This window comes from Thalia democratica, chromosome 9 (genome assembly GCF_965202585.1).
Source record: "Thalia democratica chromosome 9, ktThaDemo2.hap1.1, whole genome shotgun sequence".
Lineage (NCBI taxonomy): Eukaryota > Metazoa > Chordata > Thaliacea > Salpida > Salpidae > Thalia > Thalia democratica.
In genome coordinates, this window is record NC_139173.1 from 14808475 (window position 1) to 14826778 (window position 18304).

The 18304-nt window shown below is 26.9% G+C and overlaps 1 protein-coding gene across 1 annotated transcript in view; it reads left to right on the top strand.

Annotated features, from left to right (window-relative positions):
• LOC145844213 (eEF1A lysine and N-terminal methyltransferase-like) overlaps nucleotides 1-18304 on the top strand; it is a 46561-nt gene that overhangs the window by 22118 nt on the left and 6139 nt on the right. The window contains exons 7-11 of the mRNA XM_082951586.1: nucleotides 1716-1838; nucleotides 2323-2492; nucleotides 3561-3774; nucleotides 7219-7342; nucleotides 17582-17808. Of these exons, the coding sequence (XP_082807712.1) occupies nucleotides 1716-1838; nucleotides 2323-2492; nucleotides 3561-3774; nucleotides 7219-7342; nucleotides 17582-17808 (858 nt within the window). The remainder of the gene's footprint in view (nucleotides 1-1715; nucleotides 1839-2322; nucleotides 2493-3560; nucleotides 3775-7218; nucleotides 7343-17581; nucleotides 17809-18304) is intronic.

The window sequence follows — 18304 nt, forward strand, 5'->3', positions numbered from 1 at the left end:
TTTTTTATGTAGTTTTTTTTTACTATCACTGTTACCTCTAACCCTCGGTCGGTAAGTTATTACTGTTTTATTTATTTATTTTGAAATATTATTTTATTTTTTTCTATTACTGTAATTTCTATTATTAGCTTTTTTTTTAATTATAATTTTCATTAGTTATTTTATTTTTATTATTACTATCACTGTTACCCCTAACCCTTACCCTCAGTCAGTAACTTATTTTTATATTATTTATTGTTTTTTTTAAGTTTTTTTTTTGTTTATTTTACGCTCGTTCAAAAATGTAACTCGTGCAAAATTGACCCTTGGTGCAAAATCGTCTACGTGCAATTTTGTGCCCACGTGCAAATTTGTCTTCGTGCAATTTAGACCTGTTCCCTTATTTGGCAGCTGGAAGGTGTTGTGTTTTTAATCGTTTATATTTTTTTAAGTATTTTTAGTTGTGTATTTTTATAATTTTTTTAACTTTTTTATGCAACTAATAATATTTTGAAATCGCTCCTATTTATTATTTTGTTTAGTTTGTGTTCATTAAAATGTACACTTTACTTGAAATATTTGTCTAGTAGTTGTAAAAAAGCTTTTTAGATGTTAGTTTTTACTGCTTAGCAGTAGAACGGATTGAAGTAATTAGTTTTATTGATCATGCTTATTTCTTTTTTGTCTGTCTTGATCATTTACGTATTAAAGTTTGTGTTTAAAGTTATTACACAAACTAAAAAAAGTATAGATCAATTTTTGGTTACATGTTAATGGGTCGGCTGAATTAGTAAGGTTTTTGAAGTTGTTTCACTCAAAATATGCCAATGAAATAAAGTGATAATATAGCAGTGCATTATTAACATATAAACCCCTAACCCACCATATCAAAACAAATAAAATAAAAAGCTTTATAATTAAAAATTTAAAGAAACTGAAGAAAAATTTTAGCCAATCAGAAGCGCCTAGAAATTGCAGCTGATAGATTATTAATTCAAAATATTTAAGAAACCGTAACTCAAAAGTTAAATATTTTAAGAAATAAAATTGTATCAGAGAAGTTTAAATTAATAAATATTATGATGGTAAAAAATTGTTATAATAATAACTCAAACTGCTTTAAATAGGCATTTTTTCAAACTTTGTAATTTATTTATTTTGACTATATCTCAAACAAAATTTTAAAATAGGAAAATTAAAATTTTCTAGAAGGTTCAACTAAAAAGATTATATTGATACAAAATATTAAAAAAGATAATACAACGTTACTCAGAGTTACTCGAGTTTTGAATATTGAAAGTTGAAAAATAATTTCAAATATTTAAAGTTTAATTGTCTGATTTTGAAATGTCTTTCGCCCGCCATTATTAATTGTTTTATATTTGGCATACATAAATAAAATACTTGTAGTGTTTTTTAAAACGTTTTATCTAAAACATTTCTTTCAAAAGTAAACGAAATGAAGATCTAGTATAAAAAAAAAACAATAACGTTTAAATATTCCGTACCATGTTTCACCATTAATAAGGTTTTTCAAAGCAAGTGTATGTATGTGAAATAGTTAATTAGGTTATATATGTAAAGAAATAAAACAAATTAGTTTAGCACTGTTGAATGCTTTAGCTATTAGTCTTCTTATTCATCAATGAAAAAATAATTCCTAAACAAGAAAAAAGGATTTATTAAAAGTTTAAGTAAATTATTTAAGTAATGATACCTATTGCATGAACTTAAAGATGATGTGGTGAATGCAAGGTACAGGATTCAGGTGATTGATTGCAAAAAACAAAAAAAATCTTTTGGAATCTTCATTGTTCCACAAGGACAAGAGCACACATGGATAATGGGATCTAAAGCAGGTAAAATTATTATGCACTTATTTTTATTGTATGTCCTTATGTAACGCATATATATGATTATATTCGATGTTTAGTATAAGTCATGATTAAACAATTTACTAAATAAAAGATTTATTGTTATTAATAACTAAATTTTGTTATTTCTAATTGTCAGTTTAAAATTAAACGTAAAACAAAAAAGTATTATTTTAAAATGTTTTTAAAACCCATTTAAACCTTAGTTACCTAAAATAGCACTTTGTGTATGTTTATTATATTTTATAAACTATTTTTATTTACTTAAAATGTTATAATTTATAGCATACAAAAACTCTTACGTTTAAAACAGTTGATAGTTATACTTAATTTGAATTTATGTATTTTAATTTTGTTTTGCATTTAAAAAAGTATTCTAAAAATGTTGTATGTAATTTTTGATAAGTTTATGATTATTATCGTAATTTGTGTCACAAAACTAGTTATTATATTATACTGTATACTATAGGTCGGCAATGTCTTGCCGAGAGTGCAGGTTTCGGCAGATTGGCCGTGGTTTATCTCGACAGGAATCACACGTATGAAAATGAAGATAAAAGAGGTATGGATTTGATACAAGCCGAACTTTCATCGAAAATAATGCAGCTTGCACCTCAAAACCTACCAAAGCATTATAAGGTATATATATGTATGTATATATATGTTAAACCAAATTTTCCTAATAAATTATTTAAAAGCCCTTCAAGTGGGCTCAGTACAAAGTGATTTAGTTTAAGTAATCACCTTATTCTCTATATATATGTAAACACTCAAAAAAGCTCTAGAATAGGCCTACACTTAGAGCTTTTTTGAGACTCCGTAGATCTGTTCTTAAATTTATTTGAGAGCAGTGAAACGCCGTTAGTCGGAATAAAGTTTGAACACAAAAACATGTGTGGTATATATTCCGATAAGCTTAGTTTATCAGGATCTCTAGGATTTAACGCTAATGTTACATCTTATATATATAAAAGTATTTGTATGAAATTTTTATAATGTTTACCTTTTTTTTTTTTCATAAGTAAAAGTTTCATAAAGCATTATTGACTTAAAATATTAAAAAAACTTTTAATCGCATACCAATCTGCCCAATATATCTAAATTTAAATACCTATTAATATAGTAAAATTTAATAATATAAATTTTATATTCCTAATTTAATAAAAAATACAAGTTGATTTTTAACTAGTTAGGTTTAATAAAAATACGTTATGCATTTATTTTAGAAAAACTGTCAAAAAAAAGTTAGAACTGTTTATATTAGTAAGCTAGTAATTAAAAGCTTAAAAACTTATAATGTAAACACCTCAAGGATTGTACTTGTCAGATTAAGTCATGCTGAATCAGTTTTTCAGGCAATATTGGTAAAATATCATGTTTTGTCAGCTCAAATGATTGAATGTTTGTGAATTTCTAAAATGAATATGGGAATTAATTTCTTTTTAGTTTTGATTAAAATTGTAATTACTTTGTAAATAAATTTTTGTTTTTGTAGTTTTTATAATTTATAATTTTGCTAAAACTTTTGACAAAAGTCAGAATTTATCTGTACAAACGATTAAAATAGTTTGCATTATTTATAAATCTTTAAATAAGGGTTTATACCAAATAAACACATACAATATAAATTATTTAATACTTGATTTACATAATACTTGATTTACATCTAAAACATGATTGAAGTTGTTTAATTTTTTAACCAAACAGACGCCGTTTGTATCTTCAGGGGGGACACTCGGCCAGAGATATGTAAGAGCTGAATTTGAAATTAATCAAAAAAGTATTGCAGTTGAAGATTACAAGGCTGTAGCTTCTAACTCAAGTACTTACTGGTGCCGAAGAATTGTTTACCAAGAAAGTTTTATTTCTTTACCTGCCTCTGTGATAACAGAAATTGGTTTAAAATCTTCTAATTTAAACAGTTAGTTATTTATTACATATATTTGTGCTTTATTTTTTTAATTTATGAGTAATATTTCAAAGTATATACTATCAGCTTTAAACATTCATGGCTGCTTGCTAAGTTAAGGGAAAAGAGGTGTAAATATTGTGTTTTACAATTTGATCATATTTTTTAGATTCTTTTCTTAGCTACAGGGCTCGTGCGCGTCAGGCTAAATCAGTTTTTTTGAAAAAATTAGAAAAACGTCGGGCTAAATTTTTTATTTATTTAAAAATTTTAGAAACTCAGTTTTTCTCAGTTCAAATGCTTAAAATTTTTGATTAAAAAAATTCAGAAATCTTTTCAAGATCAAATTGAGATGTGAATATACTTCAAAATAAAGATTTAGTTATTAAAGAAAAAATCAGTCAGTATTTGTAAAAGTAAATGCTTAAAACCTTTTGTTGAATCTCTATAAAAAAATTAAGAATCTTCCTTATTTTGTTTTGAGTAGGTTGTATACGTCATAATTATGAAAATTCATTAAAAAATACAGTTTAGTTCAACAACTTAGCTGTTTGTTTAAATTTGTTAACATCAGCTATGTTTTTCAGAGCTTAGTTGTTTGAACTGTTTTTATTTCTAATTCTCTTAACGGTTTATCATATATTTTACTGTTTGTTTAAAGTTATTAGGGAATTGACAACACTAAAACTTAGCTTTAAGATATAAGTACCAAGTTTTGTGGGAGTACAAATTTTAGGAACAATTTATTTTTCTTTACAAGAACAAAATAATAAAGTTTTTTTTTTTTTAATTTAAGTGTAAGCTTTTTAAATTTGATATGACATCAACAATCGCTGTATTTATTTCGAGTTTAGGAGTTATAATTATGTATCAATTTTAAGTATTAGTCAAAATACTATAATAAACATTTTTTCTTATTTTAATACTCGTGTAAGCGTTTCATTTCAAGTGTTAATAAAACACGACAATGTGCACGTCGTTTTATTATAAATTTTCTGGTTATAATGTTTTTACTTTAAGCTTAATAAAATTGAAGAATTGTGTTTAGTAATATATATTAAATTTTTGTACTAGTAATAAATAAGATATAGCACTTATTTTAAAACTTATCACTGTGTTTGTTATGTTAAGGGCATAGGGGAGGGAGGGTCAATCACCTTTTTCACAACTTAGTCTTATTTTATTGAGTTGTAACCAAGCTATGAGTTGCTTTTTGCAGATTTTTAAAGCTCAAAATGTTTTTGAGATAAAGCTAGTTGAAGTCGGAGACTACAATAGTACTAATCAAGTACCCCCAAATACCTAAAATGACTTCTAAAGGGGATTTTCCTTACTTTGGAAAATGTCAGGCTAAATGAAAAAAAATCGCGCATGAACCCTGTAGCTATCATATACTTATAAGCGCCCAAATAAGTTCAAGTTGATATAAAAAGGTCAAAGTCGGTAAGTTCTATAGGTTCCTTATAACTTTGAAGACTTATAAGACGAAAAAATAACTATTTAACTACAATATATTTTCTCCTTTTTTTTCTAAGTAATATTTTTTATATTCTTACCGTTACTCTATTACTAATATTTGAAAATCTTTCCGATAAAACATTTTTAATAGTTTTGAAAAACAAATTGAAATGACAATATTTATGTTCTTTTATAAAAAACTTTAATTTTAGTGTTAAAAAATCTACCAACAGAATTCAAAACGAAATGTATTTAATAAACTAATTTTTCTATTATGAACCATCAAATGAAAACAATTATTTAGAATATAAAACCAAAAATATTTAAATTTTATTAGGTAGAGGGTTGCAAAAAAAAAAAAACTATAGTCCTAGAAAACCTGAAATTTCACAAAATTTTTACATGTTAAGTAATAAAATTTTGATTAGATACGAAAAATCTATGATATAGAAAAAATAATTTTTATTTTATTGTTATCATTAATTAAAAAATACATTTAAAATAGTTACGACTTATTTAGTATGTTTTCGATGATGTTATACTTCTAAAGGCAGTTGTTTACCTTGAATTAAGTTTTATACTAAAAATGAACCAAAACACTTGTCATTTGAAATAACCTTGAAGAAATTTAGAAAACCTGGTAAGTTAAAAAAAAAAACTTTTGGCAAACCTGTAGCAAATAGTTTTAGATACAGATCCTAATGAAGAAAGTTCGATGGATTGTATAACAATGATAAGGAGAATTTGCACAATACGTTCCTTTATCAAACTAACATATTTTTCTCTGTATAAATCAAGAAATTTTTCTCTGTATAAATCATTAAATACGTTAATTTTTTGGAGTCTTAAGAACTCCCTGATACTTTATTAACTTGTTAAGCAAAAAGAAACATGTTAACTGAAAAGAAAAGTGCTGTGCAAAATGTCGTTATTATAAATTAGAACATATAAAGTTGCTGATGTATTTGTATTAGACAGTTCAAATTCTGACAATTTAAATAAAAATACTTTTGACTTATTTTTTTTTAATATATTTTAATAAACTCTTTTATAATTTTTTATTGTTGTAATCCTACATACTATTTTTATTTTATTAATAATTTAAATAATTTTTGAGATATGATTAAAGAGTTTAAAAACTTACTAAACTTTTTTTTTCGTAAATAACTTTTTGAAGTATGATATTACCACCATAGTCTAATTAATAAGACTTACATGAGAGTTTTTTTTCAAGTTTCAATATTATTACCATGATAGGTTAATAAAATTTTTATAAGAATTTGAACCAGAATTCAGAAACAAATGCAGGTTGTGATCGAATTAAAAGCAGGGTTGCCACTTTACCTAGAAACCTGGAAAAAACTGGAACTTGACAATTTAGGCAAAATACCTGGAATTTGAGAAATTTTGAAAAGAATCTGAAAAAACCTGGAATTTTAAACAATAAATAAAATTAAGTAGAAAATTTTCGATATGGCACAAAGATTTTTTCATATAGATAACTTTTTTTTGGTCATCATCAATTTTTTTTGTATTCCATAACACAAATAAAGTAGCTTTACAGTATCTTTTCAATGTTTTTATACTATTTAACACAGTTTTTAACCTTAAACTTAATAGTAAAAATACACCCAAATGTGTACTTATAAAAACCTGGATGAAATTTTGAAAATACGAGTTGCAACTCTGTAAAAGGCTTAATTAGCAATACAATATGTTTAAAGTTTGTTAAAGCTACGAAAATCTTTTTTTACTTAAGATTAATTTTATACTTGTCACTTAAAAACTTATATTTTAGTTATCATTGAACAATGTAGAAATCTTTCAAAAACCGTCGGGCCACCCTTACTAATTAAAAGTCTTATTTAAAAGACTTGATAAAGTATTTTTGAATTGAAAATTTATATTTGTTCGACTTTAAAATTATCACACTGAATTATACTAATGATTTAAGTTAAGTTTTTATGTCGAAGTCCTCGTACTTAAACTTTTTTTTAGGTAAAATAAAACAAAACCACAAGAAATCATCACAAAGTTGTATAGCTAATGTAAAAGAAGTAAATCCGAGTAAAATTAACTACCAACCAAACCAAATTGTATTAGGTTTACTTGCAAGAAAGAAGTTAGTTTTACTTTAACCAACTTTGTTTGTTTAAACTTTAAAGTACAAAAAGAACTTATTATCAGAATAAACGTACCAAATTATTACTATTTGTCTACTTTTAAATGAGTAACTTGAAAGTATTATTAATCATGCCATGCGTTTTAAAACAGTATTTCTTTTTTTGAAATCAAAAGTATATTATGTTATATATTTCAAGGTTAGCAACTATTTGTGACAAAAAGCTAATCTGAGTCACCAAATCTAGCCTGGTTTATATTCTGTTGGTCTTAATCAGCTTGAGTTTATGATTAAATTGAAAATATAACTTATATAAGTCTAAAACTGGAAAAAAATAGTACGAAGAAGATTTAATATTGTAGAAAGCTAGCTTGAATTTTAGGAAAAATATCACAACTAGCCTGAGTTATGCTGAGTAGCCTGAGTGTGTGGCAACCCTGGTAGTTATTCAATACGTCTTTCAAATATATGTTTTATAACCATACCTTATTAACTGGTGTCACATGTGCTCTATGCAGGGTTGCCACTCGGTCAGGAAAAGTCAGGAAATCAGGAAAAGTCAGGAAAAATTGAAAAAAATGACAAAAGTCAGGAAAAGTCAGGAAAAAATGGGGGGTTTTGAAAAAAAGTCAGGGAAAGTCAGGAAATTTGGTAAAATTTAAAAAAAAAAGTCAGATTTTGTCAGTTTAAATTTACAAAATTCATTGTTTCCCAAAGCCTTCAAATGGTAAAAATTAATTAAAAGTCCTTAAAAGTCAGAAAAAGATTCCAAATTTTCCTAGAAATTTACAAAAGTATTTAATTTTATTTCCAATGGTTGACCTGGTATAAATTAGTAAAATATCCTTTATAAAACTGCAAAAATTTTCTATTAACATATTGAACAAGTACCCTACTTGAACAAGCAGACTTTGTAAGCTTTTTAGTATTGATGATCTGTAGCAAGGACACTTCCATAGTGAAACTGATATATACACAAACGTTTATCTAGCATAATTTTAGAATCAAAGTGTTTTTTGTTTAAATAGTTGAGTTCTTTATAACAAAGCAGTTAGTTTAGTGTTTTATGTAACAAGTTAATGTGTATACTTTACCTCTTTATAATTTTTTCAAAGTTGTTTCAATTTATAAATTAAGTTATAAGAGAGGTAATGCCAAGATTAAATTTACTTATTGTTTGTATTTTTTGTAGAGCAACTTAAGTTTTTAAAGTAAATAAGAGTATATTTATTTGTTACAAATTTTTTACTAAATGATAAGAGGAAATATACTATACAACAGATATATAGTTTACTTTTTATGTCTTTTTTTTACAGTTACTTAAGTATATTATTTTTTAATTGATTTTAAATTTAAAGATTTATACTAAATAGTTTGGGTAGTATTTTATTAAATTAAGTGAACAATTTATAAAGTAAAACTGATTTAGAAAAGTCAGGAAAATATTGGTAAAAAGTCAGGAAATTTTTCTCAGCTTGATCAGTGGCAACCATGTCTATGTATTCTTAAAGGTCTAGGATATTTTAGTACTTACTCATTTTTAAACAACATAAACTAAATTTGGTTTAATTAAAGTTACTTTACTTAAAAGAGTACAGTATGTGAATTGTGGCTCAAGATATTTTTAGCCATTGAGTTATTAAAATTATAAATAGCTACATACGTTGCTTTTATAAAGGATTAAAATAAAAGTAATTCATGCAGGGTTGTCAAAAAAACTGGAATCATGGAAACATCTGGAATTCGTCAATTTAGGCTAAAAAACTGGAAAACCTGGATTTTGGGAAATTTAAAAAAAACCTGAAATTTTGAACAAAAATCACTTAAAACCTGAAACTTAAACAAATTTTACCTGTTAAGTAGTAAAATTTAATTTGACGCGAGAAATCTACCATGTAGATTTTTTTTTGTCTTCATCTCGAGTTTTTTATTAAAAAACACATTTAAAATAGCTTTATAGTATCTTTTCAATGTTGTTATACTACTTAGAACAGTTTTTAATCTTAAACTAGAAGTATATCCAAATACGTCTACTTTAAAAAACCTGGAAAAAATTCAGATAACCTGGAAGAAATTTCTTAAAAAATTTTGGCAACCTTGCTCATTATAAAATCTTATTTTTTTAAATGGTTCAAATTTTGCAGACATGTTTTAAACTTACAGTCATGAACCCATTTAGTTTTATTGTTCTAACTAATGTATTAATATTTAACAATCGTCTGAACTTTATCTTAAAATAGCACCTATACTTGCATATTCAAATTGTAGACCATTACCTAAAGGGGAACATGTCAGAATAGTAAGGCGTGACTTTAGCACGGTGCGTTACTTTTGCACAGTGGGTCACTTTAGCACAATGCGTCACTTTTGCATAACGTCTATTTAGCACGGTGGGTAACTTTAGCTTTGAGTCATTTTTGCATGGTGTATTACTTGCACGGAGCATCATTTTTGCATCGAGGGTCACTTTTGCACGGCGTCAGTTTATCATCGAGCGTCATTTTTGCACAATTTCTTTCTCTTCTATTTTTGCTCGAAGCGTTTTTTTTAACAGTTTACTTTTGAACTAAGCGTTATAAAATTTAAAACAAATAAAAAAAAAGGTTTTAAGTAAAGCTTAAAATTTCTACAAATTTCGTGTATTAACATTTATATTTTATCAATTGAAAGTTTCATAATTCCTCTTTTTGAAGAGCTTTAGCTTGTGCAAAAAAAGGCTTTGTGCAAAATTGACCCGACGTGCAAAAGTGATCCACTGTGCTAAAGTGACGCACCGTGATAAAATGACGCAGTATTAAAAGTAACCCTCCGTGCAAAATTGATCCACGGTGCACAATTGACGCATCGTGCTGAATTGACCACCTGTGCTAAAATGTCGATGTGCCATTATGACACCCATCCTACCTAAAGCACTCTAACACAAACAATTCCTTTTAAAAACAGTTTAATTTTTGCAGGTATGTTCTTAAATGTATAGTTATAAACAGGGTTGCCACTCGGTCAGGAAATCAGGAAAAGTCAGGAGAAATTTAAAAAAATGACAAAAGTCAGGAAAAATCAGTTAAAAAAGGGGGGTTTTGAAAAAAAGTCAGGAAATTTTATAAAATTAAAAAAAAATCAGATTTTGTCAGTTTTAATTTACAAAATTCCTTGTTTTCCAAAGCCTTCAAATGGTAAAAATTGATTAAAAGTCCTTTAAAGTCAGAAAAAAAATCCAAAATTTTCCTAGAAATTTGCAAAAATATTTGTAAAAATATTTATTTCCAATGCCTTCACCTGGTATAAATTAGTAAAATATCCTTTATAAAACTGCAAAAATTTTCTATTAACATATTGAACAAGTACCCTACTTGAACGAGCAGATTTTGTAAGCTTTTTAGTATTGATGATCTGTAGCAAGGACACTTCCATAGTAAAACTGTGATATATACACAAAAGTTTTAAAAGTTCCTTATATGTCATTTGTTTATCTAGATACATTTATGCTAGGAAATGCTAAAAAATTGTGTCTTTTTTCAGACAAGCTGTGTTTATAAGGTGATAATACAAGTATTTTGCTGATAGAGCTGTTTATTACAAACATGAATCATACACAGATGGTTTAAGTGATGTACTGGAATTTTGATAGAATTCAGCAAAAAACTGTTGATTTTTACCCTGTATTAAAATAAGATTGAAAGCTTTATATAGTTTCAAGTGTTAGATTATTTATTTTAGAAGAAGTTTAATTTAAGAGTATGATTTAGAAAAGTCAGGAAAATTTTGGTAAAAAGTCAGGAAATGTCAGGAAATTTTTCTCAGCTTGATCAGTGGCAACCATGTATAAAAGTATTTGTTTTATATGGCGATAAAAACATATATTTAAAATTGCACAGTTTTCTGAATTTTACCTTTAATAGTACCTATATTTAATTTTTTAAAGTACTTGCCATTACACTAGTATTGGCACTATAACACAAACAATTGTTTATAAAAACAGTCAAGTTTTGCAGACATGTTGTTAAATGTACAGTTAAGAACCTGTTTGTTTTTTACTGTTCTAACGAATGTATTAAATTTTTCATGAGCATCTGTACTTTTACCTTAAAAATCACCTTTTGTCTAGTCTGATTTTGTCCAGTGAAAAACAACTATCCCATAACATGTATAAATAATTCAAACTGATTTTGTTTAGTATTTACTGTGAATATTAGTTTTATAACTTTGACTGCTTGTTTAGTTTTAATCTAATTTTTGTGCGTATTAACCAATAGATTGGTAATATTAATTATTTTATATTTAAGAAAATATCTTTGTATACTTGACCAAATATTATTCAAAGTTAATCAAATTCAAAATATATTTCGAAGAAATTATTTATTTCATTTAATTATTAGCTAAAAAAAGTGATAAGAAAAAAAATCGGAGTGTAATTTTGCTTCAACCATTAACATTTTTTTAAATTGTACGGATCCTAATTTTTGAATCCGGTTGATCACTAGATTATAGTAACTAGTAGTTATTTCGGCTATCTACAGCAAAGCGAAGATATTTTTACGCCACCATTTAATACCTACTAGACTGCACTGCACATCCATTAACAACAGCTCATATGAAAATGTTGTTGGTGATTGTGCGGTATAATCTAGTGCGTATTGAATAATGGGGTAAAATACCTCAGTTTTGCTGAAAATAGCCAAAATAACTACTAGTTAACTGATCAAAACCAGAGTAAAATATAATCTCACATTTAAACTGACAATGTCTTAGACGTTTAGTTGTGAACGATTTAAAGAACATTTTTTCCTGTACCCACAACAAACAATTCACTAGTAATGTTTGATTCATACAACGGTTCATTGTAACCAAAGTTGCCATGGGTCAGGCTAAGTTATTTTTTTAGAAAAATCGGAAAAAGTCAGGCATGTTAGTTTTTTGGGGTCAAAATGACCAAAAGTCAGTTTTTTTAGGTGAAGATTCATGAAAGTCAGTATTTTTCAGTTCTAATTTACAAAATTCCTTAATTTTCAAAGCCTTAAAATCATTAAAAAATTAACAAAAAATTCTTTCAAGTCAGACTAAAATTGCAAAATTTCTTAGAAAATTACTTACAATTACATTAAATTCCAAAGCCTTCATATGGTAAAGTTCAATAAAAAAGTCCTTTATAAAGTCAGACTAAAATTGCAAAATTTTCCTGAAAATATGTTGAACTATTACCCTATTTGTACAAGTAGTTGCTGTATGTAATCTTTTTAGTGCTGATTATTTGTGGCAAGGACACTTCCATATTAAAACTTTGATATATGCATAAACTTCTATATTGCAAAATTTTAGAATCAGACTGTTTTTTGTTTTAATAAGTTATTAAGACCTTTAAAATTAAGCACTTAGTTTAGTATTTTATGTAACAAGTTTATGTGTATGGTTTACTTCTCTATATAACTTTTTCAAAATTATTTAGAATTTAGAAATAAGTTAAAGCAGATTATGTTATTTAGTTTTGTGTTTTTTGAAGTACACATTCTGAACACAGCAGCTACTCAACAGAAAGTTTGTAGCTAAGAATTACTAGTCTAAATAAAAAAAAACGTGACAGAAAGTTTTTATTTGGGTTCAAAATCTGTACTGAGAATAATAAGAGCGTACTAAAATGCGTACTTATCAAAATATGTGTACTCATAATGCGTATTTAAATGGAAGTAGGTACTTTAAAGCGTACCTAAGAGAAAGGTAAAAGTCAGGCTAAATCAGTCAAAATTTTGTAAAGTCAGACTAAATTTTAAATTTTTGCGTGGCAACCCTTTGTGACAATGTATGCCTGGTGAGTCTTTAATAAGGACTAAAATAGGTTGCCGATTGTTACAAAAGCTGTTGTTTATGGATGTACGGTGCTGTCAATTGCTTATAGTATATAGCAGTTAGTTTTCATTTAGACTTTATACAAAACTAAATGTATCGTAAATAAAAAGAACTAGTAAATTATTTAGTTAACTAAATAAATCTAAAAGTATTATAAAATTCTTTCTACAATTAACCAAAGAAAAGTTTCTGCAACTTTTCTATAAAAAAAGGTTTTTAGCCAAATTTTTAATAGTTGGTTTCAATTTGGGTAGATGTCAGAAAAGCACAGCGTCACTTTAGCACGGGGTGACACTTTAGCACGGGATGACACTTTAGCACGGTGTGACACTTAAGCACGGGGTGACACTTTAGCACGGAGTGACACTTTAGCACGGGGTGACACTTTAGCACGGCGTCACTTTAGCACGGAGTGTCACTTTAGCACGGGATGACACTTTTGCACGGATATCACTTTAGCAAACACTTTTGAAACAATCGGTTTAAAATAATCAAATAAAAATTTTACTGATCAAACTTCAAATTCTGCTATTTATTAAAATTTAAAAGAATAGAAAACCTAAACAGACAGGGAAAATTGTAAAACAGTTTTATTCACTTTTGTTGCAGTCTATATATAAATCTTACACATTTACTTATTTATTTAACGTATTTACTAATATACTAGTATTTATTAATATTTATACTTTACTCACTGAAGTTAAATTAAGCTATAATCTTATTAAATAACGTTATAAAAACCTTAAGCTCGTATACGTTGCTAGGTTTAAACAAGTAGTTCTACGTTTAAAATATGATAGTAAATATTCAAATACGTTAGTTAAAATATCTTACTAAAATGATTTTATAGAATTTTTAAAATTACTTTTATATTGTTATTATTAAGTTGAGGTTTGCCATAGAGTAACTAGTGTAATTTTATATTAAATACGAAGTTTTAGTTAAAGCTTTAACTTGAAACATATTAAAAGCTTGTAGTATTATGTTGCATAGTTTATTTTTATATTTTTCAACATAACATATAAGCATAAACATATGTGTAATTCCATGCTAAAATGACGCCGTGCAAAAGTGTCACTTCGTGCTAAAGTGACGCCGTGCTAAAGTGTCACCCCGTGCTTAAGTGACGCAGTGCTAAAATGTCACCCCGTGCTAAAGTGTCATCCCGTGCTAAAGTGACTCCGTGCTAAATTGTCAACCGTGCTAAAATGTCACCCGTGCTAAAGTGTCACCCCGTGCTAAAGTGTCACCCGTGCTTTTCTGACCCGTTCCCTTTAATTTAACATTTTATTAAAAAACTAGTTGCCACTACTCACAGAAAAACTTAAAAATTTAAATTCAAAAGAACAAGAGTCTTTTTTTAAGTTTTTGTAACTTAAGAAGTTAGCATTTTTAGAGAGTGTTACATACACGGTATAAATTAGCTTATCTAAGGTACTTAGATCGTTTCTTAAACTTATGTTTAATTTATTTTAATGAAGTGCTTGTCATAGTGAATTTGTTGTAGTTTTTAATTTTTTGTTAAATTTTTTGGTTATAAAAAATATATAATAGTAATTACCACAGATGTTCTTGTGCTAAAACTTTATTTCAACTAACGGCGTTTCACTGCTCTCAAATAAATTTAAGAACAGATCTACGGAGTCTATAAAATGTTAACACACATTAGAAAAATAGCAGAAAAAAGCATGTATAATTATGTATAGTATTTATCTAGGTAGTAACTATAAATGGACTTTATGGTTTAAAAACAAAGTTTGGGATAAAAGCATAAAATTATAAAATTGTCCACAAAAAAAACAAATTTAATAAAAGTAGGCACTAACCTCAAAAAGCTCTAAGAATAGGCAAGTTTTAAAAATGAAAATTAAATTGAGTTGTGCAGAAATGTTACGTCATAATAATTTTAACAAATTGTTCAATAATTTATACAGCTTAAAAACATGAAGTATTAAACTTGCAAGTATATGTGAGTTTTGTGAAATAAATTAGTACATAAATAGACAGAGTTATTTAAAGTAGAATCGTCGGTTATGGGGACAGATATTCGATAAATCTTGCCGCTTATTCAGAAGTAGGTCTTTATCTTCTGCTGCAATTACTGCTCTTTCTGTATTACAAGTTGGGCAAATTCAACTTACTCCGTTGGATGCATGTTTGATCTTTGAAACAATACTCCACTCCATGTTTGGCCTTTTACCGTACCTGTGAAAAAAGCTCCAGACATAATCCGATAAACGCGTGCTTTGTTTTTTATTTATATTTTTAAAAGTATGTTTATGATTAGCATATCTATCCTTGAAACTACCTGCTGTACTTCCGATATAAATTTTATCTGGGCCCTTACTTTCAACTTTAACTTTATAAATTACATTTTTAATTAAACAATTACCTTTTAATGGGCAGTTATCTTTGTTTAGTTTACGGCAATTACATGTTTTAGGCATATTACTTAACTTATTACTATTAGGGTTAGTTGGTTTTGAATATTTATTTATAGTTTTATTGTTATGCATTTTACTTATACTTTTAGCGCTATTATCACTTACTTGTTCTAAGTTTTCTTTTATCATTTTAGAAATACTTCTAGTTATACGTTGATTATTATAATCTACACTATTGTTAGTACTATTGATATGGATATTTTCATTATCATTAATATTAAAGTTATCATTATAGCTTATATCTTTAATGTTAAAGTTTTAATATGTTTTACATTATTGTTACCATAATTAAAATTTTTACTATTAGGATTATCATTATTATTAATGTTATTAAAATTATTATTATTACTGTTATTATTAATTTGATTAGTATAATTAGAAATATTGTTCATATCTACGTTATTACTAACTTTATTACTAGAGTTATTATTTGTGTTAGCTTTAATATGTCTATTTTTAAAATTTGAAATTACTGTTTTGTTGTGCGATTGTATTAAAGTTTTAACATTACTCATGCAACTATAAGAAATTTTAACTGTCTTTCTATTAAAAATTTTGTTATAAAAGTGGCTATCGGGGAAGTGTTTATCGACTAGCTTTAAAAATTCTTTACCTAAGTTTATATTAACTGAAGAGCAATATGGAGGATTATACCACATTATATGTCGGTTACGCGGTTTTTTGCGTTTTTTATCTACATCTAATTTTTCATACTTTAATTTACATTTAAAACCTCGATTTTTTAATTCATTTTCGTACGGTGCTTTTATTTCGTTAAATATCTTTTCATTCGAAGAGAGAGTACTTAGACGTTTTTGTGTCATTACCGGGAGGCATTTTTTTACATGATAAGGGTGGTCAGAATTAATATTGATAAAGTTTAATAAAGAATTCAGTTTACGGTACGGACGGTAAGTATTATTAGATAAATTTAAAGTAACATCTAAAAAATTCGTTATTTGCGCTCCTATTTCTAAAGTTATTTTAAAACCGATATCAGACATCAATCTAAACGTTGACTTTTTAATTTTTTCGTAAACAAGAGGTTTTGAAAGATCAATAACACCGAGTCCATCATCTCTATACAACCCACAATTATCAAAAATACTTTTGAGTTTATCTAGGATGTATAAGCCTACAAGATCGCATACCTCCGCTCCATGAAAACTACCCATTGGTATATCAAAAAAACTATCGGTATCATTTTTCTTCCATACATCATCACCCGAAAAAAGCAAAGAGTCGCACGAATGGAATATAATGTCTGTATCTGATTTATTAAAATCAGAAAATTGGGATGCATAATCTAGTGCGTTAATTAAGTGCGCTTTTGTAATAGACGGATAAAATTCGACGATATCAAAGCTAATAAAACGCTTACTACTTTTATTGTTAATATTATTAAACCATTGTAATAGTTCACCAGTGTTTTTCCATTGGATTAGACTAGTGGCTGTTCTTACGTCTTTAATTATACTAGTTAAAATTTGTTTAGAAATTTTACCAATATGCGTTTTACTTTTACTTATTAGTCTGCACTTGACTGTTGCAGGAAAATTATCTTTATGATCCTTTACTGTTATATATGCTTGCGATCTTTCTAACTTAGGTATACGTTTACCAGTAATATTATTTTCATTTAAAAGTTCTTGTGCACGGGAGTCTATCGTATCAGCCGGATTATTGGTACATTTTTTATAGTTTTTTGTGATATTATCTAAAAGTAACTTATCATAATTTTTTGGACTGATTTTATACAAATTATTAGTTTTGTCTGCAAAAATAACAAGTTTATTAGACTTTTTTATAGAATTAATCTTGTTACGTAAATTATATTGAAAGTTATTAGTTTTACCGGGTTTAAGTTCAATTTTATTAATTAAATCAATTAATTCAGATTCAAATAATAGTAATTAAAAACATTTATTTCTTTTAAATGCGTTTTTTAATGCAGGTCTGCACTCAAAACAAATATGAAGGTTTGCTATCTTGATTTAGAAAGTGGTTTAGGGTTGGTGAACAGTGTAGTTAATTTTTTTCAAAATACACACAGCACAATTTTAGAAAACGATGAAAGTTTTTCGAAAATTGCTTGTAAGTGGTTTGGCATTAATGATAAGAGCAAGTTTATTGACATTGTTTCATCTAGTTCCAACAAGTTTCTTGCTCAAAACAATACTGGTTTGTTATTTTTAATTTAATAAACTTTATGTAGAAAACTAGTCAAAGATTCAAAAAGTTATCGTTTTATACCAACACATAGTTTATGTAATTTAAGGTTTGTATAAAAGTATATTATTGTATATACGTATATAGTTTGTAGCAGGGTTTCTTAAATTGGGCGATATCGTCCATTTAGGCAGATGTTGGCTATATGCAGGCAATAGCTAGTAAAACAGCAAAATAAAATTGGCTGTTAATTAGTAAAGGAGCGGTTGTTATTTAAATTTTTGCCAAGTGGGCGATTATGAGAATGAGTTGTAGAAACCCTAAATAAGAGTACATCATGTAATCTAATAGTTAAAAATGTTGTTATGTTGGTATTTATACGATTACTTGTGTTGACTTTAAAAAGTACTATAAATGTATCTAGAAAACTATTCTCAACGGTATAGCGTGCTAATAGCCTATTTTTAATAGTGGCAAACATAATACCAGTTTATTTAAACTTTGAGTT